Here is a 26,127-nt window from a genome sequence, read left to right as displayed (position 1 = left end):
CTGGGGTTTGGGATAAGTGTGGGTAAATATCAGTGAAATCAATCCCTGATGGTCCCCATCAAATTATAAACTCAGCAGAATCTTGGTGCAAGGTGAATTTAAACCTTAAGGCCAAAATAATCAAACTGGAAGCACAGTGTCTTGGATTGTTTTGCCAGATTGTCTGCTTTGGCCTTAAACATAGTGGAACTTAAGAGTTAAAAGTTAAGCAGTTAAAAAACAAACAAAAAAAACAGTTGACTTAAACCAAAAGGAACACTTGACTGCCCAAAATACAATATATATATATATATATATATATATAAATATATATATATATCCCAAATGAAAACTTGATTTGTAACATTTCGTTATGTATTTTTTTCATTTGAGTTCTATTTAAAAACAACTTGCAAAAACTGCAAATCTCTTGTCTGCTGCCTTTAGAAGCCCTCCCCTTCTTACCCCGCCCAGACGTTATGCGACTGTCCAATCACAGACTTCCGAATGTAATTGTTTGCTTGAAAGTCAAGGAGTGTAATCCGGTTAATTCATAAAAGTGTAAATTTGTATTTAGATCTGCAATTTTTTCAAAATAAAAAAGAGGACACACTCTTCACACATAAAGCTTTTCAGCAAGCCAAAGTGTTTTTAGGGGTCTGGAGTGTCCCTTTTACCCTGCAAGTGAAAACATTGTAGTTTCAGGGGGTCAAGACATCCTCTAGTCTAGTGGCTGTTGACGGAGCCATTGCGAATGGACCTTGGTACTGGAATTAAGGTGAGTGAAAACAGGGTTTTTTACTAGGATTACCAATTCCATGTTGTTTTCAGGGACACACATCAATTTGTCATGCTTATAAAAACCGGTTGCCCTGCACTATGTATAATGCATATTCTGCAGGATTCTTCATTGCCTAATTACTAAATATTATACACCTTCTGAATTCTACATACTTCAGGGCAGCCCTTTTCATGTGCTGCCCATCAATATGTATACATTATATGTGTCCATGAAAACATGGTGCATCTGGTAACCAGATTTTTACCCCAAATTTGTATGACTTCATGCCCTTTCCAGGGCCGTCTTTATCGCGGGGCAAACGGGGCAGCTGCCTCCCACCCGAGATGATAGCCGCGCGGGAGGAGAAAGGCAGGAGGAGGGGAGTTCCAGAGGAGAACTCCCATGTGCCTCAGCCTGCCACTGGACCCCAGGGAAACCACCCTTCAGGAAAAGATAAGAACCTGGAGGGTGGCTAAATGTGTGTGTGTGTGTGTGTGTGTCAGTAGTATGTTTGTGTGTGTCAGTATGTTTGTGTGTGTCAGTATGTCTGTGTGTGTATGTCAGTGTTTGTGTGTGTGTCAGTATGTTTGTGTGTATGTCAGTGTCTGTGTGTGTGTCAGTATGTTTGTGTGTGTGTGTGTCAGTTTGTGTGTGTGTGTCAGTATGTCTGTGTGTGTGTCAGTATCTCTGTGTGTGTGTGTCAGTATGTCTGTGTGTGTGTGTCAGTATCTCTGTGTGTGTGTGTCAGTATGTCTGTGTGTGTGTGTCAGTATCTCTGTGTGTGTGTGTCAGTATCTCTGTGTGTGTGTGTCAGTATGTCTGTGTGTGTATGTCAGTATGTCTGTGTGTGTGTGTGTGTGTGTATGTCAGTATGTCTGTGTGTGTGTGCGTGTTTGTGTGTGTGTGTGTGTGTCAGCATGCCTGTCGGTGTGTATGTTAGTATGCCTGTGTGTGTCAGTATCCCTGTGTGTGTGTGTCAATACATCTGTCAGGTTATGTGTCTGTGTGTGTTTCAGTATATCTGTCAGTGTATGTGTCTGTGTGTGTTTGTATGTGTGTGTCAGTATGTCTGAATGTATATAAGTATATATTTGTGTGTCAGTGTATGTGTCAGTATGTATCTGCGAATGTTTTAATATATCTGTCTGTGTGTGTGTATGTGTCAGAAGGTCTGTCAGTGTGATTGGGGGTTGGGCGTAATTGGGGGGGGGGGGAGGGGCAGGGCCTAGGGGACCAAGAAAATGCTTTGCCCAGGGACTGTTCATATTATAGACGGCCCTGGCCCTTTCACTTCCTATTGCAGGCATATTCAACCTTCGGCACTCCAGATGTTTTGGACTACACCTCCTATGATGCTTTGCCAGCATTATGGATGTAAGAGCATTATGGGGGATGTAGTCCACATCTGGAGTGCCGAAGGTTGCCTAACCCTGTCCTATTGTATGAGCTGGGGAGATATTTCCCAGAATGCTCTGCTCTTCCTATTCAACTGATAGTTTTGTATAGCGTTCAATCTTTGCTGTTAACATGTAATGTAAACACAATATAAATGTGTATACCTGCAAATATGGCTATGTAAGAAAGTTCCTTTGCCAACTAGGCGTTAATAATCCACTTCCACAAGCAAATGTAGGTTATAATACATGGTTTAGACATAGTACAGTTTTTGAAGACAAATGGGGGGCGCAGACAGTTTTAAAAAATAAATCCTAATATAAAGCATTCCATAATAAATACGTCATCATAGGCTACAGAAATGCTACATTTTACTTCTAAAGTATATTTAGAGTAAATTGTGAAAAAGAAGTTTTGCTAAACTTTTTGTAGCTCAATTAATCAAAATTCGCAATGATTTAAGCGAGCTTTGGCAAGCCATTCGGCCTGCTATCTTTCAGTGGATCAAACAAAGGCAGATCGAGTGGCAATAACATTGCCATATTTTGGAGTTAGTAGATCTGACTAGGCCATGTGTTATTGAAGATTTGTAAGCAGTAAACGGAGCCTTGTCTTGGTACAAAGTGTTTTGGCAAGTCTCCAAGGGACAGTGAGACCGAGCCAGGAATGAGGGGGAGCAGATAGGGAGACATCTGGCTGAATACGGTCTTCGAGAAGTGTTTAGATCAGAATTCTGCGCAGAAAATCATTCCAAGTCTTTCTTTCTTTCTTGGCTCCCTTTCAATTAATTTCTCTCGTTTGCCGAGAACTAATTAACTAGTAACAGGGGAACATTTCAGGGTGCAATTAAACGAATGGGTCTGTGTGATGATACTAATGCAATAGCTTGTAATCACTGTGGGTGTGCACGTGTATTTATGTTACTTTATCCATATGTTTCTGGGGATGTTAATAATTATTAAAGGCAGTGGAATCCCAAATATAACTGGACTAAGAATTGATCTCCTGGTACATGGTCACAGTTTGTTATGGTAACCTTCTTTACATTTACTTTAGAACCTTTCTATAATATAAGCATTATTTTTTTAATGTCCTCTGTATTAATATATTTAGTAGTTATGCCATTTACATCTTTATGTCACATCGGATTCTTGTAGTTGACCCATTGTACAGCACAACGGAATCTGATGGTGCTATATAAATATAATAATAATAATGAAAGGAGTAGTAGGACAATACTAAATGATATTGACAGAGCTATTGGCTCTTCCAGTGGTTCCCAAACCAGTCTTCAAGGCATCCCTATCAGTCCAGGCATTATGGATTACCATGCTGTGTCTAAGATGTTTTTAGGAAAAAATAAAAAATAAAACACCTTAGACACAACCGGGTAATCCATAAATCCTGGACTGGAGGGGGTGCCTTGGGGACTGGTTTAAGAACCACTGGGCTGTACTATGAATTTTAGCGAATTACCTTTAGAACGGCAGAATCGAGGATCATATATGAAATATGTGACTATGGTCGAGTTGGAGATCCATTTTATTTGCCTAAATTTTTCCATTCAGAGTTGAATTTGCTGTACGTCCGAGTCTAGTGAATAACACTATGACACTACATGTGACATTTTGTGTCTTTACACTTTTTTTTTTATTGTGCTATATTTATTTCTGCATGATATTTTAGGCATCTCAAAGTTCTCACTTTTGAAAAGGAAATGGAAGAGCCTAGAAATATTATTCTATTTCTTCTTTTCATATTCCGACGGATTAGGTTTTAAATATTTGAGGGACTCCAATATGTAGAATATAGGAGATGCAACCCTATTAAGTGGTCCACAGAGTAAAGGAAAAGGTAAGGAGTATTGTAGTTTTAGAATGGCTGTAACCACATGCACCTCAAAGGCAAACCTAACTAGTCTGACACAGGATCGAAGTAAAATCGGGGGAAGTGGAATTAAAGCATAAAAAGCCAAGGGATGGTTCAGGCAACAAATCATAAATTGTCAAGAAACCCAAGAGCAAAACTAATGAAAATAAAAGCCAGATCACAAATGCAACAAAGTAGTTATCTCAGGGGTAAAACCCTCAAAGATCAAAGTGGGATCAAAGGGTCATATAGGTTTAAAACAGTTGTTATTGTGTGGTGTGAATGAAAAGTCATGAATGGCTGACATGTATGAGTCAGAGGCTGGTTTGTGATTATAAGTTGCCAGATAGTGGTATGTGTCAAGAAGTAATACAGATACACATTGTGTTTGGTCATAATGGAATAAACATTGAGAGCTGCCTTGGACAAGAACCCATAATACACAAGATGACTAAGTCAAAACTGGAAAATGGAGAAACCCAATGAGGTTACATACACATACTTCTATATCTTCCTAATATAATATTTAGTTAAGATTACACAAATCCATTTATATCTAGGCATTAGAACATCCTACAGATTGGTGGTAGCTCCACTCAATATTCAACATTGACTTAGAGATTGGGTTGGCAGTTATTTACTCACCGCCATCTGGTTGATCGAGACCCAGCAGTCTTCAGGAAAGTCCTGCAACATGGGGACGAGGAACTGGAGACAGCCATCCCAATGACAAAGCAAAAGCATCATACCAATGAGATTGAAGATCCGTACCACGGCACTCGCCAGGTCATAGGTCATGTGGAAAATCTGGTAAATGATAGAAGAGGGTAGGGTGAACAGAACACGACTCTGGAACAACCCGAGTCAATACACTGTATTGACTCGAGGGGAAGTCTCCTTGTCCACAATCATTCCAAATGTATGATGAGTAAGAAAACACTGTGATGGTGTGGTGGGTTGTATTTTAAGCCTAGTTGAAGAACATGGAAGTGGATTAGATGGCATTACCCAGTGGGTGTTTAGTAATGGGTGAAGAGGGAGGGATTGGCAGTAAATGTACTGCTAGGACCTATACGTTGAAGACTTCATAACCACTCTTAAATCTAAAGGTTTAGCAATGGTCCTAATAATGAAAAGTGTATAATTGGGATTTACAATCTATACCACATCTCTTGTCATTGTCTTAATAATTCATCAGTTGGAGGTTTAGTTATTGAAGTTTACAAACAAGCCTCAAGTTCTGACATTGCACTCTCATTTCCATTCAGCGATGGTATGCCAAACTAGTCTTACCTCTTCCCACTGGTGGATGTAACGGATGAGACGAGAAAGTCGTAGAAGCCGTAAAAGACTAAGAATTTTGGTGAATCTCACAATCCGAAGGGCCCGAGCAGTCTTGTACACCTCAGAATCCACCCTTGTCTCCAAGTCCACAATAAGGAAGATGTAGTCCACAGGGATGGAGGACACGAAGTCCACCAAAAACCATGTTTTCAAATACTTCATCTTAATGGTCTGTGGATCCAGAATGATTTCTGTGTTATCTTCCACCACAATCCCAGTTCGGAAATTTAGCACTAGATCCGCCAAGAAGAATGTGTCTGACAGGACATTAAACACGATCCATGGAGGGGTGTTTTCATCCTTGAAGAAAGTTATGCCCACTGGAAGGATAATCAAATTTCCAACCATGAGGAGAAGCATAATTAGGTCCCAATAAAATCTGTGGTGAGAGAAATGGAGAGTGAAACGTTTATTAAGAGATCTAAGAGAAAGATGGACACAAAAAATGGTGTATGTTAGCGAAACATGAGTCATAATATGAAGACATTTTTCACTAGAACAATGGCACAATAGAGAAGCAGTGTGAAATACTGCAGATAATATGTGGCATTTGGGAAAGGAGAGATTTAATGGAAATAACGTGCAATATGTCATTGAAAATTAGTATTCTGGCCTATTTTTGCTTTGGTGGGGCATGAGTGCATGGATACATGAACTAAAATGAGCATTGAAATATGAGAAAGTAAGAACAGCACATCCTGCAAATAAATATGAGTTTAATGTGTCCCATTTTCCATGACTTAACAAATAAACACAGCGTTAGTATAAATTGGCGATGTGCTAACCTGTTTATTAACAGGAATATACAACAGACAAGAGATCACCCATTGAGACTGGAAGTAAGGCATTTTCACTTACAGCAGAGGAAAGGGTTCTTTACCGTAAGAACAATAAAGACGTGGAATTGTCTGCCTAAAGAGGTTGTGTTATCAGATTCTATAGATACATTTTAAAAAATGCTTTTCTGCATAAACCGAATATTTAAAAATACAATTGATATGTATGTGAACAGGTTTTTGATCCAAGGAGAAATCGAATTGCTATTATGGAGTCAAAAGGGATTCTCTCCCCCCCCCCCCCCCCCCTTTTTGTGGCATTATTGGAAATGGCTACGACTGGGTTTTTGTGCTTTCACTTTATACACACTGTATAGTGTGTCTCTATATACAGTTACCTTTTTGTGCTGTCTTTTTCTTTTTAATCTTTATTTAATCGTGCAAAAGTGGTACAATTGTACCTATCCTACCACAACAGCGGGAATAGGTATTTGAACAGGCATACATTTGTGTGACATAGAAAAATAACAGTTTTTAAACAGCACTTTTTTGGATATCTACTGCATTTGATAGTGTGGCGAAACCAACCTCGCCACTGTGCACTGGAGAAGCCTGGTTGCTCGCCTGTTCCCTTTAGACTATGGCCCCTGTTCTTTTTCCCTGCAGAAAGGCTGGTTTGTGCCTTTCTGTGGACTGTTAAAGCCATGCTACCCCAGATAGCTATGCCATGGACCCCAGCCGTATACTGAAAGACTGTATGAAAGACTTTGGCTCCATGGCGATTGAACTGTATGTATGTGATCTGAGCGCCATCCGGTAATAACGTGCGCTCAGATCTAAGCTATCTGGGGATAGGTAGAATGTCTGTATTTTATGTATAAATGTAACCTTGTGTATTTTATTGTATTTTACTGTCTTTTTACTGCCATGTGCTTAATGGAGTTTTGCCTCTGTCCTTGGAGATAATTGGATTACTTCTCAATTATCTCCAGGATAGAAGACTCTGTGGAACTGGTTTTGGGCAGAAAAGCCATGCTTCATTTGGTCACAAAGGACTTCGATCTATCTTTTGAACTAATGGACCAATTTGGATGATTTTGACATATGTTTGTATTTGGAGTATGCTGATTCGGATGTAAGTTTTATGTGAATGTGATGCATACTTTCAAAGTTATGAATATTGTGTAAAAACTGTATTCCTCTGCCTGTGATAGTGAGATTACCCATTGTGTTCAGTAATCATATCACAGGCAGAGGGGAGGATTTTGTGTGGGAGTGTCTGTGTGTATTGTACGGATTGATTGGTTGTTCTGTAAAACCCTGTGGGCTGTACTGTGTTTGTGGATTGGGAATAAAAGAGACTGTATGTGCCAGTACAGGCAGATTCTGCTTAACCCTCAAAACGAAGTGTCGTCTCGTTATTGGGGGAATTGGATTGTATGCTGACTGCCAGGAGTGTAACCCTTTTGCATGGTTTTCCTGTTCGGTGCTTCCTGTGTTCGTGTGTTTCCTATTCGGGAGTTGGTGACTTTGTGCAGTTTGCAGTTCAGGAGATTGGTGATTGCAGTAGCTGCTTGTCTATCTGGAAGGGGATTATCGCCTAAATGGTGTTTAACCTCTGTTGAGCAAAACGGTCCGTTACAGATAGGGCATGTCAGAGATTTGATCTGTGTCTGTCAGGTTAAACAGGACATGTCAGTACTCAGGAAAGAGATCTAAGCGTAGGCTTGTGGGTCTGAGATCAAGAAGGTGGCTAGGATGGTGTTGAGTGTAAGTACAGTGCGTTGTTGGCTCAGGCCCTTGTTTTTAAGGGACAATAACATGCTAGATCCCGGGATAGGAGTGTCGCCAGTGAGGGTGTTGTTGTCTACGTTTGTAAGACATGAGGGTTGGGGGTGTTTTCGCTGTCCCACTGACTGCTCTCTCATCCCTGTGTGCTGCATAACGACATTTGTTTATTATCAAGCTTTTTACCCCTAACCTTGGGGGTTGTTATCTCGCAGTTACTTATGTGTTGATTGGTGGGTGGTGTCTTTATTGGGCCCGGGCGCCCTTAAAGGGGGTCCCAGTTCGTCAGAGGGGTCAGGTAGGAAACCCTATCGCTCAGGTTAAACATATTCTGCACTCGGGTATTTAACTTGTAAACATTTAAAACCATGCAGGCATAGTATAGGTATTATCTAATGAGGTCAGTAACTTATAGTCACTATGCAATGTCCCGTGAAGTTGTTCCTCCTGCTGTGTTCAGGTGCTCATGCAGGGTGTCTGGCCGGTGCCTGGAGCCGGGAGAGCGCTTTCCTCCAGTTCTTCCAGTCCCTCAGAGGTTTGTGCATCAGCGTTTTTCAGCCTTAGCTTTGCAAAGAATGACGGGGCTTCCTCGAGCAATGTGAGTGTGTGGGTAGTCCCATTGTGGGTCGTTAGTAGTGAGCCCGGCGCTCCCCATCTGTACTGTATGTTAGCGGCCCGTAGTTGTTGGGTCACAGGATGAAGTGAACGGCGCCACTGTAGTGTGGCCCTCGTTAGGTCCTGATAAAAGGTGTGGCTGGAGTCCTCAAACGTCAGTGGGGTCCTGCCCCGCAGCGCCGCCATTATTAGACCCTGATCTGAAGAAGACACACAGCGTAATATGACATCTCGAGCTGTTTGTGAAGTGGCTCTTTGGGGACCTGCAATCTGATATATTCCATGTATCACCAATTTTCTTGTCGCTGCTGGAGGTAGAATAGTTGCTAAAGCCGTCTTGTGTAATGTGGCAGTTCCTCTGTGGTGACACTTGTCGGAATGCCTCGTATTTTTATGTTGTTGCATCTGTGGCTATTCTCGAGGGCATTCAGGTGTAGGGCCATGTTATGGTGGGATTTTTGGAGCTGTTGTACCGAGTCTTGTACCGTTGTTAGGTTGGTTATGACTTTGGTCACTTCAGCCTCCGTAGCTTGTGCCCGGTCTTTTGTGGTTTGTAAATCCGCTTTAAGTCCTGCTAGTTCCTTCGACAGGATTTTATGGAAGACCTGTAAAAGTATTTGCAGGTCGTGTTTCGTCGCTGGTGGCGATCCCTCCGGGGATGCTGGTATCATGGTGCAGAGGTCATTCCTCTCTGCTTGATCAGGATGAGTGATTTGGTTATTGGTTGGCTGGGTTTCCTCTGGGGTCAGTTTGGGCCTGGCAGGCCGTTGGAGCATGGCCCCAATGTCTCTTCCTTCTGTCTGTATACCAGCTTTCTGGGAGCGTCGCCCCATGGCTGGCATGTGGGCCCCGGGGTTGGAGAGGGGTCCAGTGGCAGGGGTGCTCGTAGTTCCCTGGTAGATTCCGCCGAGGAGCACCTCCAAGGTAAGTGGTGCGAGCGTGGAGTAGGCCCCGGGCTTGCGTTTCCTCTTTGGTGCCGTCTTTTTCATAAACAAGGGCATCTATCAGTGCAGTGCGGGTTCCCGAGTCGGGGTATATGTTTGGAGCGGTAGGATCAGGCTGGATTCTCAAGATTGAGGCAAAATATTAGGGTGAGTTGGCTCCGCCCCCCTTTGTGCTGTGTTTTGTATCAACAGCATAAACATTGAACTTGATGGACTTTTTTTTTTCCAACCTAGATTATCATGTGATGAATGTTCTAACACACCTTCGTTTTTGGAACACATCTTTTATTTAGGCAGATTTGCAAGCGACAATTTTATAACAAAGAGCTGGTTCTCAAGACACCATATTGACCACCATGAGTGGAATGCCGTCAGCTGTCTCTTTTTGAATACAATTATTGCTCACTGGGACAGAGGATGCAATAATATTTTTTTTCATTGCTTTGTCTGCATTGTAGGTATCCTGTGCCATTTATTATTTTTCGTTTTATAATAACTATTGCATATGCAACAATTCTACTGTTGTTTTGTATTTTGGACCAAGTGCTCAACACAAGCCCCATGTTGATATTAGTTTATTTGCCATCTGTATTTACCCTGTTAGCCATTAGCTCTTTCTTAGAGTATCACAGCCAGATTTGGATGTATATTCTACCAATCCCTTATCCCTTTGTGGGTGCTGCTCAGTGTTACAAAGTGTCCCCAGGCCACCTTAGATAAGTAACTGACACACTGCTTTGAATAGATTGGATCGTCTTAATCAGGAATCAGTTAGGAAATTAGTCCAGGGTATCTTGTGGTGACACCATGAATTTCAATCCCACATCTCCGCATAATTACATCTACAGCTCAGCGTGCAGCCGCCGCAGGTGGTAGGAGGGCATCTAAATACATCTCCTATCCCCCTGCCTGGTTGAAGGGGTTATTAATATCTCCAAACTGATCTGTCCATTAACCATTTCTGTCCCAGGACTTGTGATTCAAACCTGACAATTCTACTAATACAGATCTGAAATTGATAAGGGCATCACACACACCCTGGTCAACTTGGAAAAGACACATAAAAACACAAACATCAGGGAAAAAAATGGTGGACTTGATCACGTTAGTGAATATCGCACGTCATCTGTCCTTTACTCTTTCCCTCCCACAGGGGTAGAAATTGAAACAAACATGGTTAGACTTTGGAGAAAAGTGAAATAAAGGACGAAGAGACACAGGCAGAGACTGTGTGAGGGAAAAGCTGGCAGGAGGAGGGAGACGTACAGCAACACATACGGTGGTGGGTATTGTGTTAGTCAGCAAAAAAAGAAAACCGTGTCAAAAAAACAACAACTGTTAAATGCAAATGACGTCTTTTCTGACTAATAAATCTTGAGTGATATACACCCGTCTTGCTCCACAGTAACCTCTCGTGTGGGCTCACGTTCCCTAAATAGTGTCATAAACCTTTGGCCTAGTTTGGAAAGAAAGCCTTAGTTTGGGCAAAGAGCCCTCCTTTGAGGATCCCGGGTTATATAGCTAGAGTTAACCCTTTACTGTGCTACTAGATTTGCCAAGTTTTCTAGGAGTAGGAGGAGAAAGTATACATTTTACTACTTTCATAGTAATATTGTTTGCTATTGGTGAAACTTTTGCTGGCCTCACAATACGACAATACAACAAATGGCTACTGGACACATAGTCAAGAGCATTTTAATGTAAGACATAGGTCATGAAATGTATATATCAGGGATTCGTGAAAATTAAGCCTTGTTTACACAGTTATGCAGGCCGAAAAAAGACACGCGTCTCTCAAGTTCAGTCTTTCTCACATCTGTTTTTGCTGTTGATCAGAAAGAAAGCAAAAAAACAAGTCTGAAGCACTTTTAAATTTTGCAACAAACTAGGAAAAAAATCCTTTTTGACCCCAGAATGGGAGTCAGATCTCTGTTTGGATCAAGAAGCTATAACCCCTCAAACTAAAAATGTATATCCTTGAATATTATGTTTTTACAAGTATACATCCAGTTGTTGTTTAAATATATGTAAAGACTCTCATAAAACCACCTCTTCAGGCAGAGAACTTCATCTCCTTAGTGTTCTTACTGCAAAAAAAATAAACTCTTTCCTTTGCCTTAGACTATATCGCCTTTCTTCCATTCTAAATGCATAACCTTGTGTCCTATGTACAGTATATGGATTTCCAGGCAATGGTTTGTATTGGCCCGTTGTTTATTTCTAAATTAGAAAGGTTATTCACTAAAGATTCACTAAGAATTGTCTGGAATTCTGAGTGAATTCAAAATTAATTTAACATTTAAAATTATAATAAACTGGAAAATAAATTCTCCAAGCTTCTGGTTTGGCTACTTTGGCCTTAAAGGGACATAATCGTCACTAAAAAAAAACTTTAGCTTAATGAAGCAGTTTTGGTGTATAGATGATGCCCCTGCAATCTCTCTGCTCAATTCTCTACAATTTAGGAGTTAAATCACTTTGTTTATGCAGCCCAAGGCACACCTCCCTGCTTGTGATTTACACAGCCTTCCTAAACACTTCCTGTAAAGAGTCATCTAATGTTTACACTTCCTTTATTGCAAATTCTCTTTAAAATTTATAATGTCTTATCTCCTGCTCTGGTAATAGATTGCTAGAACCCGCAGGAGTCTCCTGTGTGCAATTAAAATTCTAAATACTGAGCAGGAGATAAAACCTTATTTTTTTTTTTTAATTCTTTATTTTTGTGTGCTTGGGTTTAACAAACTTTTTCTCCAATGCCACAACAGCAGGAGATAAAACCTTTTAAATTAAATTACATCTGATTGCAACTGAATTCATTTTGTTTTCATGCAGGCTGTGTCAGTCACAGCCAGGGGAGATTTGGCTAGGGCTACATAAACAGAAATAAAAGTGATTTAACTCCTAAATAACTGAGAATTAAGTAGTACAAATTTTCGTGGCATGATCTATATACAAAAACTGCTTCATTGAGCTAAAGTTGTTTTGGTGACTATAGTGTCCCTTTTAATTCGAAATTCACTTTAAATTCCTGACAATTCTCAAATTAGTTAATAACCCTGCTGGCGTCAGTCCCCTAGGTTCTAGATTATTAACCACATAAACACAAAGCCCCCGAAACCCAGTCACCTTTATTAACAGACAAATTAACCACAGCAAACACCAACCTTAATTATACAATTTCTACCTTATCTAAACAAGGGCAATTTAACATCTGTTGAGTAAGATTGTCTACAGTTGCCATGCTACCATAGGGATGATCTGAGAAAATTGACCATGGAATTATCAGTTATTTCTTTCTATGCTGGGAAGTGTGTTCTATAACTGAATCTAGGGTGGGGGTAGTTCCTTAATGGGTGATTATATTAGCAACATAACCTGTGAAAAGATTTAGCTGAATTTTTTTTTTCAATGCAACTGGTATTCAGCCTGCTATCGACCCCAAGTTTATTCAATGGCAAAGTATTACAGCAATGGCAATTTAATTAAATGGTTATATTTTGGGGGGCAATAGAAAGGAATATTATTGACTATATTCTGGCTATTTACAAAGAACAGGATTCGATTATGTCACACTATAATATTTTTTTTTTATTTTAATATCATGGATGAATATACTCAGTGACAGATTAGTTTGCTCAGTTTCCTCAATGCACCTCACCTCATATACTATATATATATATATAAACCACATATATGTATGCAAAAGTTTAGGGTACGTGTTTGGATGCGTTAATGCAGGTTTGTTGAGATGCTGCTTGTGGGGTTGCATATGTGAGGTGGCTGCTTGTTGTATTGCTGTCACGGATGACCTTACTCTAACACACAGGAAAGAGGATACCCACAAAACGAGGGTCCAAAAATGAGGGTTCAAAAAGCCGTGTTACTGGGCCTTGGAGTGACAGGACTTAACATATTAAAAGATAGGATCAAAGTCAAGATTAGCCGAGGTCAGGAGTACAGAAATATGGATACACGAGAAACAAGCCAGGTCAGGAATATAGAAGTATACAGGCCAATATACAAGCCAGGTCAGGAATATAGAAGTATACAGGTCAATATACAAGCCAGGTCAGGAATATAGAAGTATACAGGTCAATATACAAGCCAGGTCAGGAATATAGAAGTATACAGGTCAATATACAAGCCAGGTCAGGAATATAGAAGTATACAGGTCAATATACAAGCCAGGTCAGGAATATAGAAGTATACAGGTCAATATACAAGCCAGGTCAGGAATATAGAAGTATACAGGTCAATATACAAGCCAGGTCAGGAATATAGAAGTATACAGGTCAATATACAAGCCAGGTCAGGAATATAGAAGTATACAGGCCAATATACAAGCCAGGTCAGGAATATAGAAGTATACAGGCCAATATACAAGCCAGGTCAGGAATATAGAAGTATACAGGTCAATATACAAGCCAGGTCAGGAATATAGAAGTATACAGGTCAATATACAAGCCAGATCAGGAATATAGAAGTATACAGGTCAATATACAAGCCAGGTCAGGAATATAGAAGTATACAGGTCAATATACAAGCCAGGTCAGGAATATAGAAGTATACAGGTCAATATACAAGCCAGGTCAGGAATATAGAAGTATACAGGTCAATATACAAGCCAGATCAGGAATATAGAAGTATACAGGTCAATATACAAGCCAGGTCAGGATACCAGAAGTTCTTAAAGTCAAAACAAAACCAACGTCAATAACGGGAATACACAAGAGAGTCACTTGTAACACTAAACATGTAACCAAACAGAAACCACGATAGGGCAATGAGTAAGGACCTAAACAGGCTTTAAATGGGTTCACATGTGTTCTAAATGGTCAACGGCATCTCTGCAAATCCAAACAACATGAGGTTGTCTAGATTGGGTTGGGCACATGAATGTGTGCCAGACCGACAGACAGCCTACATCTGGCCCCAGTTATGTCCTGACACCATTCAGCACAGAACAGGCAGCACATCTTATGATGTGCTCATGCTGCACTTGCTGCGGACAGTTCCCTGTTGTCCCTGTATGCTGGACACCAGGAAGTAACCCTGGATGGCAGGACAGGTCCCCCAAATCAGGCCAATCCCACCATATTGCTGCTGGGGAAGTTACACTTCTTCATTAGCAAAATCAGTACTGTCTGTGTTTAGGCAAAATGTATAGTGATAATGTGGGGCTGTAATGTCTGCAATATCAATAATCTGGCCAAGAGGCTGGGCCTCTGTTTGTGTTGCAGTATTCAAGATGTTTGATATAGAACTGCCAGGAACAACAGGTTGTAATGGTTATGGTGTTTAGAGTGCCCCTTTAAAAAGCCAACTTATTTGCAAAAGCATATTAATATATAAAAAAAACCCTAGTGTAGAGCTGATACAGGCCAAGGTGATGCTATTATTTGATATGTTATTAGGTTGAGGTGTTATTGGAAGAGAGGCCTCACTTTATATTTTGAAGCACAATGTGGGAGATTTATCAATGTAGTCTGTTCTAAAAAAAATAATAAAAATAATAAAAATGAGGCAGTCACCATGGAAACCAATGGGACCAGCAGACGCATTCCATTGGTGAATACCTTCACAAAAAACTCCCCTGTATAACTTTAGCTATGATAACCAAGCTGAGGTACTATTTATATTTATGAGAGGCTTCGACTTACAGACTGAGGTATTATTATTAAAGATTGAACTTGATGGACTTGAATCACCATTCAACGTAGATTACTAGAAATTCTATAACTATGTGCTGCATACATCCCAACATTTCAATTTGTGCAACTATCATTTCCTTGGATTTTATATGATTCTAAACACATTTATTGTGGTTTAAAGACACATTACTGGAAGTATTATTGCTGTGGAACATTAGGATAGAAAAGAGGGACAGAGGGATTCACACCCAAAATAAGGACTGTCCCTCCTAAATAGGGACACTTGGGTGGTATGGAATTTTATCACGGGCCACGTGTTCCAGAGTATTATTATTATTGGATAAGATTCACTAGATTACAAGCTCAGGTATAAATGTGAGACGCCTAGAGTTTAGGTTTTTATTATTAGCTTAGAAAACTAGAATTAGAGGGCCTTGTTTTCAAGAGAAGATTATAGTTCATATATGCTATAAAATTAGAGTTAATTAGTAAAATTACATTTACAACATGAAATATTAATAGGCAAGACACCCAGATTTACAATATCAAGTATTTACAACATCATCAACTAATAGTAGGCAGGGATCCCAGATTTAAGATGATTTAAGATGTATTAATAGGCTTGCGGCCTAGATGTACTGTATGAGGTATTAATAGGCTTGCGGCCTAGATGTACTGTATGAGGTATTAACAGGCTTGAGGCCTAGATGTACTGTATGAGGTATTAATAGGCTTGAGGCCTAGATGTACAGTATGAGGTATTAATAAGCTTGAGGCCTAGATGTACTGTATGAGGTATTAATAGGCTTGAGGCCTAGATGTACTGTATGAGGTATTAATAGGCTTGCGGCCTAGATGTACTGTATGAGGTATTAATAGGCTTGAGGCCTAGATGTACTGTATGAGGTATTAATAGGCTTGCGGTCTAGATGTACTGTATGAGGTATTAATAGGCTTGAGGCCTAGATGTACTGTATGAGGTATTAATAGGCTTGAGGCCTAGATGTACTGTATGAGGTATTAATAAGCTTGAGGCCTAGATGTACTGTATGAGGTATTAATAGGCTTGCGGCCTAGATTTACTGTATGAGGTATTAATAGGTTTGCGGCCTAGATGTACTGTATGAGGTATTAATAGGCTTGCGGCCTAGATTTACTGTATGAGGTATTAATAGGTTTGCGGCCTAGATGTACTGTATGAGGTATTAATAGGCTTGCGGCCTAGATGTACTGTATGAGGTATTAATAGGCTTGCGGCCTAGATTTACTGTATGAGATATTAAAAGGCTTGCAGTCTAGATGTACTGTATGAGGTATTAATAGGCTTGAGGCCTAGATGTACTGTATGAGGTATTAATAGGCTTGTGGCCTAGATGTACTGTATGAGGCATTAATAGGCTTGAGGCCTAGATGTACTGTATGAGATATTAATAGGCTTGTGGCCTAGATGTACTGTATGAGGTATTAATAGGCTTGCGGCCTAGATGTACTGTATGAGGTATTAATAGGCTTGCGGCCTAGATTTACTGTATGAGGTATTAAAAGGCTTGCGGTCTAGATGTACTGTATGAGGCATTAATAGGCTTGAGGCCTAGATGTACTGTATGAGGTATTAATAGGCTTGTGGCCTAGATGTACTGTATGAGGCATTAATAGGCTTGAGGCCTAGATGTACTGTATGAGGTATTAATAGGCTTGAGGCCTAGATGTACTGTACGAGGTATTAATAGGCTTGCGGCCTAGCTGTACTGCCAACAGTTTAGACATTATTGTTGTTATTTTGAGGGACAGCAAATTTACACTGTTATACAGGCTGTACACTTACTACTTTACATTGTAGCAGAGTGTAATTTCTTCAGTGTTGTCACATGAAAAGATATAATGAAATATTTACAAAAATGTGAGGGGTGTACTCACTTTTGTGAGATACTGTATTAGCTAGTAACGCCCTGCATTTATTAATTACTGTGCAAAAATAATATTTTTTTAACCAAGGTGACTTGATAAGAGAACAGATATTACTAAATTATGCTATATAGAACAGTTTCCTGCTGATACAATGTATGTGTGTGCATAATACATGCTCATTTCCTCAGCAGGGGACACTTGTAACATTAGTTGATTATTAATCCCCTCTGGCTGCATATATGAGATGTTTATGTCTTGATCTTACGTATATAACATATCCTCCTGCATGCACATTTTGCCTTGTCTCTGTGATTCAGCACCATGGATAGATATGTCCATCTCCTATGTAGGAAGGAAGTTTGTCTGAGTCATAGGTTATTCAATAAGCAGGGAATTGGAGTAGACTGTCTATGGAGTTTAAGGTATGGTAGCTAAACTGGGGGAGGGGAAGGGGGGACTTAAATACAGATATTTTTTAATTTCTGCTATTTGACGCAAAATTTGCAGCTCCCTTGTTCATGTTTATATTAGTGAACGAACATTACAAGATCATAGTATCTTCTTGAATTAAGAAATACTGTACTCACTCGAATCTAATGCGCATTCAAATTTTGAAACCTGGAAGCCAAAAAAATTTCCGCTGGCGAATGTAATGCGCAATTGTACAAATGATTCTACTATACAACATGCAGTTCGATAAGCGAGGACCACCCTCTGATTGAATTGAAATTCGCCTGTGGGAAATTTGGCAGGACAAAATTTGCATTTGCATCGCGACAAAGAGGCAAGGTACAGCTTTACAGTACACAGAAACCAAGTCTTGCTTCACTGTCGCAGCGATGCGAAATTCGCCACCAGCAAATTTTGCCCCGACGAATTTTGCCTTTGTGAATTTGCGTTGTGTGCATGTAGCATCTGATGCGCCATTCGTACTCCAATCTATTGCGCCATCGGATCTAATGCACATGCAAATTTTTGAAGACTTTATTTTGCCAATACATTAGTTTCCAGTAAATACGGTATATTAGTATCTTTCGACTTCTACAATGCAGCGTCTCCTCCAGTCTGGCATATTTACCCGCCACTTAATTTGCCTATATTTTTGGACCAGATCTTCTAATATTTCTATTTGTACACTGACAGATACATATGTTTTCTTTCCAGAACTTTGGAATGCAAGAGAATTGCATTTTAATATTTTTTTTCTTGATAGATGGCTCTCAATGAAATGACACTACATTACATAGCTGGGAATGGGGGATTGGAGATAATCATGGTTATTTACTGAAGTAAGAATTCAAAGTGTTTTCAAAGGGAATTTTACATTTAAAGTAAAAAAAAGTCCAACCGGAAAACATTCTCTAATTCCGCTATGCTTTCAGTTTGGCTTCTTTAGCCTTACATTTGAAATTCACTTTCAATTCTCACGTTAGTGGATAACCCTCAATGGATCACATCTAATTAATGATTTAATATATGGCTTGGATTTGAGCTAGTAGATCTTGGGAAGCACCGATGCAAAATATGGCTTGTGTTGGACATAGTAACTTGTAACTTGGCAATTTATGGCTTAGGTTGGGGACATTAAGGTGGATATATATCTGGACTGGACTGAATATACTATATCTCAGCTTACAGCTGCATACCAGCTTTGCATGTGTAAGAAGACGGTTGTGTAGAAACATAGAATGTGACGACAGATCAGAACCATTCGGCCCATCTAGTCTGCCCAATTTTCTAAATACTTTCATTAGTCCCTGGCATTATCTTATAGCTAGGATAGTCTTATGCCTATCCCATGCATGCTTAAACTCCTTTACTGTGTTAACCTCTACCACTTTAGCTGGAAGGCTATTCCATGCATCCACTACTCTCTCAGTAAAGTAATACTTCCTGATATTATTTTTAAACCTTTGTCCTTCTAATTTAAGACTATGTCCTCTTGTTGTGGTGGTTTTTCTTCTTTTAAATATAGTCTTCTCCTTTTCTGTGTTGATTCCCTTTATGTATTTAAATGTTTCTATCATATCCCCCCTGCCTCGTCTTTCCTCCAAGCTATACATGTTAAGATCCTTTAACCTTTCCTGGTACAATGGGCATGGTATACCTGAATGTGCAGAAGGGTATCTTTGTAAGGAAAACTGCTTTTAAGTAAAGACAACCAGAGCACCATATCTTTTTGCAAAGCATTGTATTGATGCAGAGCAATGTTACTTGTGTGCACAAAAATGTATTTGTCTATTGATGAAGTATGTATAGAGTGCTGTATACAGTGCTTACTTTTACAGAAAACACTTTATCTGCAGAGATTGTATGCAGACAGGACAATATATATCTCTGTGTATAAAGCAATGTTGATGTAGGCAGAGCAATGCCCATGTATGTGTAGATAAATGTGCATCTTTATAAAGAGCAATAGGCATGTCCAGCCATTTCTATATAAAGAGCAAAAATGCATGTGTGCAGGGCTATGTGTATACAAATCGAAGTCAATGTGTTTACCAAGAGTGAATATACAGACAAAAGTGTAATTGTTTGTAAAAAGTGATGCTTTGCTGAAAAACATGCATCAGCATTTATAACTACGTGTATACAGAGCAATGTATAAAGATCTATATAAACGAAAAAATGAGAGCACTCACTGGACTTTTTAAATAAATCAATTAATGTATTGAAATTCGCATATTTCGCAATTTATCAAGACTTGTTTGTTTATATATATATATATAGGGAGATATGTGTATGCGGAGCAATGTGTGTGTGTATATATATATATAAAGAAAGGGAGATATATGTATACACAGCAATGTGCTTATATGTGGACTGAAATGTATGCAGAGCCATGTGTTTGTGAAGATTTTGGTTTCTGTATCTGGATCATCTGACTACCTGTATATAGAGCAAGGCATATCTGATTAGAAAGCAGCATGCAGAGCAATATGTATGCAGAAGATTTTGTAGGCATGCAAAGCATTTATACAGAGCTGTCTGAATGCAGAGCAATGTGTATCTGTATGCAGAGCTTTATGAATGCAGAGCAATGTGTATCTGTATACAGAGCTGTATGAATGCAGAGCAATGTGTAACTGTATACAGAGCTTTATGAATGCAGAGCAATGTGTATCTGTATACAGAGCTTTATGAATGCAGAGCAATGTGTATATGTATACAGAGCTTTATGAATGCAGAGCAATGTGTATCTGTATACAGAGCTTTATGAATGCAGAGCAATGTGTATCTGTATACAGAGCTTTATGAATGCAGAGCAATGTGTATATGTATACAGAGCTGTCTGAATGCAGAGCAATGTGTATCTGTATACAGAGCTGTCTGAATGCAGAGCAATGTGTATATGTATACAGAGCTTTATGAATGCAGAGCAATGTGTATCTGTATACAGAGCTTTATGAATGCAGAGCAATGTGTATCTGTATACAGAGCTGTCTGAATGCAGAGCAATGTGTATCTGTATACAGAGCTTTATGAATGCAGAGCAATGTGTATCTGTATACAGAGCTGTATGAATGCAGAGCAATGTGTATCTTTATACAGAGCTGTCTGAATGCAGAGCAATGTGTATCTGTATACAGAGCTGTCTGAATGCAGAGCAATGTGTATCTGTATACAGAGCTTTATGAATGCAGAGCAATGTGTATCTGTATACAGAGCTTTATGAATGCAGAGCAATGTGTATCTGTATACAGAGCTTTATGAATGCAGAGCAATGTGTATCTGTATACAGAGCTTTATGAATGCAGAGCAATGTGTATCTGTATACAGAGCTGTCTGAATGCAGAGCAATGTGTATCTGTATACAGAGCTGTCTGAATGCAGAGCAATGTGTATCAATACAGAGCTGTCTGAATGCAGAGCAATGTGTATCTTTATACAGAGCTGTGTGAATGCAGAGCAATGTGTATCTGTATACAGAGCTTTATGAATGCAGAGCAATGTGTATCTGTATACAGAGCTTTATGAATGCAGAGCAATGTGTATCTGTATACAGAGCTGTCTGAATGCAGAGCAATGTGTATCAATACAGAGCTGTCTGAATGCAGAGCAATGTGTATCTTTATACAGAGCTGTCTGAATGCAGAGCAATGTGTATAAATACAGAGCTGTCTGAATGCAGAGCAATGTGTATCAATACAGAGCTGTCTGAATGCAGAGCAATGTGTATCAATACAGAGCTGTCTGAATGCAGAGCAATGTGTATCAATACAGAGCTGTCTGAATGCAGAGCAATGTGTATCTGTATACAGAGCTGTCTGAATGCAGAGCAATGTGTATCTGTATACAGAGCTGTCTGAATGCAGAGCATTGTGTATCTGTATTCAGAGCTGTCTGAAAGCAGAGCAATGTGTATCTGTATACAGAGCTGTCTGAATGCAGAGCAATGTGTATCTGTATACAGAGCTGTCTGAATGCAGAGCAATGTGTATCTGTATACAGAGCTTTATGAATGCAGAGCAATGTGTATCTTTATACAGAGCTGTCTGAATGCAGAGCATTGTGTATCAATACAGAGCTGTCTGAATGCAGAGCAATGTGTATCTGTATACAGAGCTGTCTGAATGCAGAGCAATGTGTATCTGTATACAGAGCTGTCTGAATGCAGAGCAATGTGTATCTTTATACAGAGCTGTCTGAATGCAGAGCAATGTGTATCAATACAGAGCTGTCTGAATGCAGAGCAATGTGTATCAATACAGAGCTGTCTGAATGCAGAGCATTGTGTATCTGTATACAGAGCTGTCTGAATGCAGAGCATTGTGTATCTGTATACAGAGCTGTCTGAATGCAGAGCAATGTGTATCTTTATACAGAGCTGTCTGAATGCAGAGCAATGTGTATCTTTATACATAGCTGTCTGAATGCAGAGCAATGTGTATCAATACAGAGCTGTCTGAATGCAGAGCAATGTGTATCAATACAGAGCTGTCTGAATGCAGAGCATTGTGTATCTGTATACAGAGCTGAATGCAGAGCATTGTGTATCTGTATACAGAGCTGTCTGAATGCAGAGCATTGTGTATCTGTATACAGAGCTGTCTGAATGCAGAGCAATGTGTATCTGTATACAGAGCTGTCTGAATGCAGAGCAATGTGTATCTTTATACAGAGCTGTCTGAATGCAGAGCAATGTGTATCAATACAGAGCTGTCTGAATGCAGAGCAATGTGTATCAATACAGAGCTGTCTGAATGCAGAGCATTGTGTATCTGTATACAGAGCTGTCTGAATGCAGAGCATTGTGTATCTGTATACAGAGCTGTCTGAATGCAGAGCAATGTGTATCTGTATACAGAGCTGTCTGAATGCAGAGCAATGTGTATCTGTATACAGAGCTGTCTGAATGCAGAGCAATGTGTATCAATACAGAGCTGTCTGAATGCAGAGCATTGTGTATCTGTATACAGAGCTGTATGAATGCAGAGCAATGTGTATCTGTATACAGAGCTGTATGAATGCAGAGCAATGTGTATCTGTTTACAGAGCTGTCTGAATGCAGAGCAATGTGTATCTGTATACAGAGCTGTATGAATGCAGAGCAATGTGTATATGTATACAGAGCTTTATGAATGCAGAGCAATGTGTATCTGTATACAGAGCTTTATGAATGCAGAGCAATGTGTATCTGTATACAGAGCTTTATGAATGCAGAGCAATGTGTATCTGTATACAGAGCTTTATGAATGCAGAGCAATGTGTATCTGTATACAGAGCTTTATGAATGCAGAGCAATGTGTATCTGTATACAGAGCTGTCTGAATGCAGAGCATTGTGTATCTGTATACAGAGCTTTATGAATGCAGAGCAATGTGTATCTGTATACAGAGCTGTCTGAATGCAGAGCAATGTGTATCAATACAGAGCTGTCTGAATGCAGAGCAATGTGTATCAATACAGAGCTGACTGAATGCAGAGCAATGTGTATCTGTATACAGAGCTGTCTGAATGCAGAGCAATGTGTATCTGTATACAGAGCTGTCTGAATGCAGAGCATTGTGTATCTGTATTCAGAGCTGTCTGAAAGCAGAGCAATGTGTATCTGTATACAGAGCTGTCTGAATGCAGAGCAATGTGTATCTGTATACAGAGCTGTCTGAATGCAGAGCAATGTGTATCTTTATACAGAGCTGTCTGAATGCAGAGCAATGTGTATCTTTATACAGAGCTGTCTGAATGCAGAGCAATGTGTATCAATACAGAGCTGTCTGAATGCAGAGCAATGTGTATCAATACAGAGCTGTCTGAATGCAGAGCATTGTGTATCTGTATACAGAGCTGTCTGAATGCAGAGCAATGTGTATCTTTATACAGAGCTGTCTGAATGCAGAGCAATGTGTATCTGTATACAGAGCTTTATGAATGCAGAGCAATGTGTATCTGTATACAGAGCTGTCTGAATGCAGAGCAATGTGTATCAATACAGAGCTGTCTGAATGCAGAGCAATGTGTATCTGTATACAGAGCTGTCTGAATGCAGAGCAATGTGTATCTGTATACAGAGCTGTATGAATGCAGAGCAATGTGTATCTGTATACAGAGCTGTCTGAATGCAGAGCAATGTGTATCTGTATACAGAGCTGTCTGAATGCAGAGCAATGTGTATCTGTATACAGAGCTGTCTGAATGCAGAGCAATGTGTATCTGTATACAGAGCTGTCTGAATGCAGAGCAATGTGTATCTTTATACAGAGCTGTCTGAATGCAGAGCATTGTGTATCTGTATACAGAGCTGTCTGAATGCAGAGCAATGTGTATCTGTATACAGAGCTGTCTGAATGCAGAGCATTGTGTATCTGTATACAGAGCTGTCTGAATGCAGAGCAATGTGTATCTTTATACAGAGCTGTCTGAATGCAGAGCATTGTGTATCAATACAGAGCTGTCTGAATGCAGAGCAATGTAGAAACATAGAAACATAGAAACATAGAATGTGACGGCAGATAAGAACCATTCGGCCCATCTAGTCTGCCCAGTTTTCTAAATACTTTCATTAGTCCCTGGCCTTATCTTATAGTTAGGATAGCCTTATGCCTATCCCACGCATGCTTAAACTCCTTTACTGTGTTAACCTCTACCACTTCAGCTGGAAGGCTATTCCATGCATCCACAACCCTCTCAGTAAAGTAATACTTCCTGATATTATTTTTAAACCTTTGTCCCTCTAATTTAAGACTATGTCCTCTTGTTGTGGTAGTTTTTCTTCTTTTAAATATAGTCTCCTCCTTTACTGTGTTGATTCCCTTTATGTATTTAAATGTTTCTATCATATCCCCCCTGTCTCGTCTTTCCTCCAAGCTATACATGTTAAGATCCTTTAACCTTTCCTGGTAAGTTTTATCCTGCAATCCATGAACCAGTTTAGTAGCCCTTCTTTGAACTCTCTCTAAGGTATCAATATCCTTCTGAAGATAGGGTCTCCAGTACTGTGTACAGTACTCCAAGTGAGGTCTCACCAGTGTTCTGTACAATGGCATGAGCACTTCCCTCTTTCTACTGCTAATACCTCTCCCTATACAACCAAGCATTCTGCTAGCATTTCCTGCTGCTCTATTACATTGTCTGCCTACCTTTAAGTCATCAGAAATAATCACCCCTAAATCCCTTTCCTCAGATGTTGAGGTTAGGACTCTATCAAATATTTTGTACTCTACCCTTGGGTTTTTACGTCCAAGATGCATTATCTTGCACTTATCCACATTAAATGTCAGTTGCCACAACTCTGACCATTTTTCTAGTTTACCTAAATCATTTTCCATTTGGCTTATCCCTCCTGGAACATCAACCCTGTTACATATCTTAGTATCATCCGCAAAAAGACACACCTTACCATCAAGACCTTCTGCAATATCACTAATAAAAATATTAAAGAGAATGGGTCCAAGTACAGATCCCTGAGGTACCCCACTGGTGACAAGCCCAAGCTTCGAATATACTCCATTGACTACAACCCTCTGTTGCCTGTCACTCAGCCACTGCCTTACCCATTCAACAATATTGGAATCCAAACTCAAAGATTGTAGTTTATTGATAAGCCTTCTATGTGCAACAGTGTCAAAAGCCTTACTGAAATCTAGGTAAGCAATGTCTACTGCACCACCCTGATCTATAATTTTAGTTACCCAATCAAAAAAATCAATAAGATTAGTTTGGCATGATCTCCCTGAAGTAAACCCATGTTGTCTCTGGTCTTGAAATCCATGTGTTTTTAGATGTTCAACAATCCTATCCTTTAACATGGTTTCCATCACTTTCCCCACTACTGAAGTAAGGCTTACTGGCCTATAGTTGCCCGACTCCTCCCTATTACCTTTCTTGTGAATGGGCACAACATTTGCTAACTTCCAATCTTCTGGGACTACTCCTGTTATCAATGATTGGTTAAATAAATCTGTTAATGGTTTTGCTAGTACACCACTAAGCTCTTTTAATAGCTTTGGGTGTATTCCATCAGGTCCCATTGACTTATTTGTCTTTACTTTTGACAGTTGAAATAGAACCTCTTCCTCTGTAAACTCACGTGTAATAAATGACTCATTTATCCTTTTTCTTAACTGAGGTCCCTTTCCTTCATTTTCATTTGTAAATACCGAACAAAAATATTCATTGAGGCAGTCAGCTAGACCTTTATCCTCATCTACATACCTTCCTTCTTTTGTTTTTAATCTAACTAATCCTTGTTTTACTTTTCTTTTCTCATTTATGTATCTAAAAAAAGTTTTGTCCCCCTTTTTTACTGACTGTGCTATTTTCTCTTCTGTGTGGGATTTGGAAGCTCTTATAACTTGCTTAGCCTCTTTCTGCCTAATCTTATAGGTCATTCTGTCTTCCTCACTCTGGGTTTTTTTATAATTACTAAATGCTAACTTTTTGTTTTTTACTATTTTGGCCACATCTGCGGAGTACCACAGTGGTTTCTTGAATTTTTTGCTTTTACTGACAAGCCTAATGCAATTTTCTGTTGCCTTCAGTAGTGCAACTTTTAAATAATCCCATTTCTTTTGGACTCCATATAAATTGCTCCAGTCTGATAATGACTCCTTTACACATATTCTAATTTTAGA

The 26,127-nt window shown here is 39.6% G+C and overlaps 2 protein-coding genes across 2 annotated transcripts in view; both read right to left on the bottom strand.

The window, feature by feature from the left end:
• Positions 1-26,127, bottom strand: part of RUSC1 (RUN and SH3 domain containing 1) — a 308,029-nt gene that overhangs the window by 139,299 nt on the left and 142,603 nt on the right. The window lies entirely within an intron of this gene.
• Positions 1-26,127, bottom strand: part of HCN3 (hyperpolarization activated cyclic nucleotide gated potassium channel 3) — a 57,093-nt gene that overhangs the window by 19,858 nt on the left and 11,108 nt on the right. Inside the window, exons 2-3 of the mRNA XM_063439391.1 lie at positions 5,318-5,747; positions 4,670-4,831 (exon numbers count right to left, since the gene is read on the bottom strand). Of these exons, the coding sequence (XP_063295461.1) occupies positions 4,670-4,831; positions 5,318-5,747 (592 nt within the window). The remainder of the gene's footprint in view (positions 1-4,669; positions 4,832-5,317; positions 5,748-26,127) is intronic.

This window comes from Pelobates fuscus, chromosome 13 (assembly GCF_036172605.1).
Source record: "Pelobates fuscus isolate aPelFus1 chromosome 13, aPelFus1.pri, whole genome shotgun sequence".
In the NCBI taxonomy this organism is placed as follows: Eukaryota; Metazoa; Chordata; class Amphibia; order Anura; family Pelobatidae; genus Pelobates; species Pelobates fuscus.
Note: the sequence above shows the minus strand (reverse complement) of the source record. Positions and strands in the feature narration are given on the sequence as shown.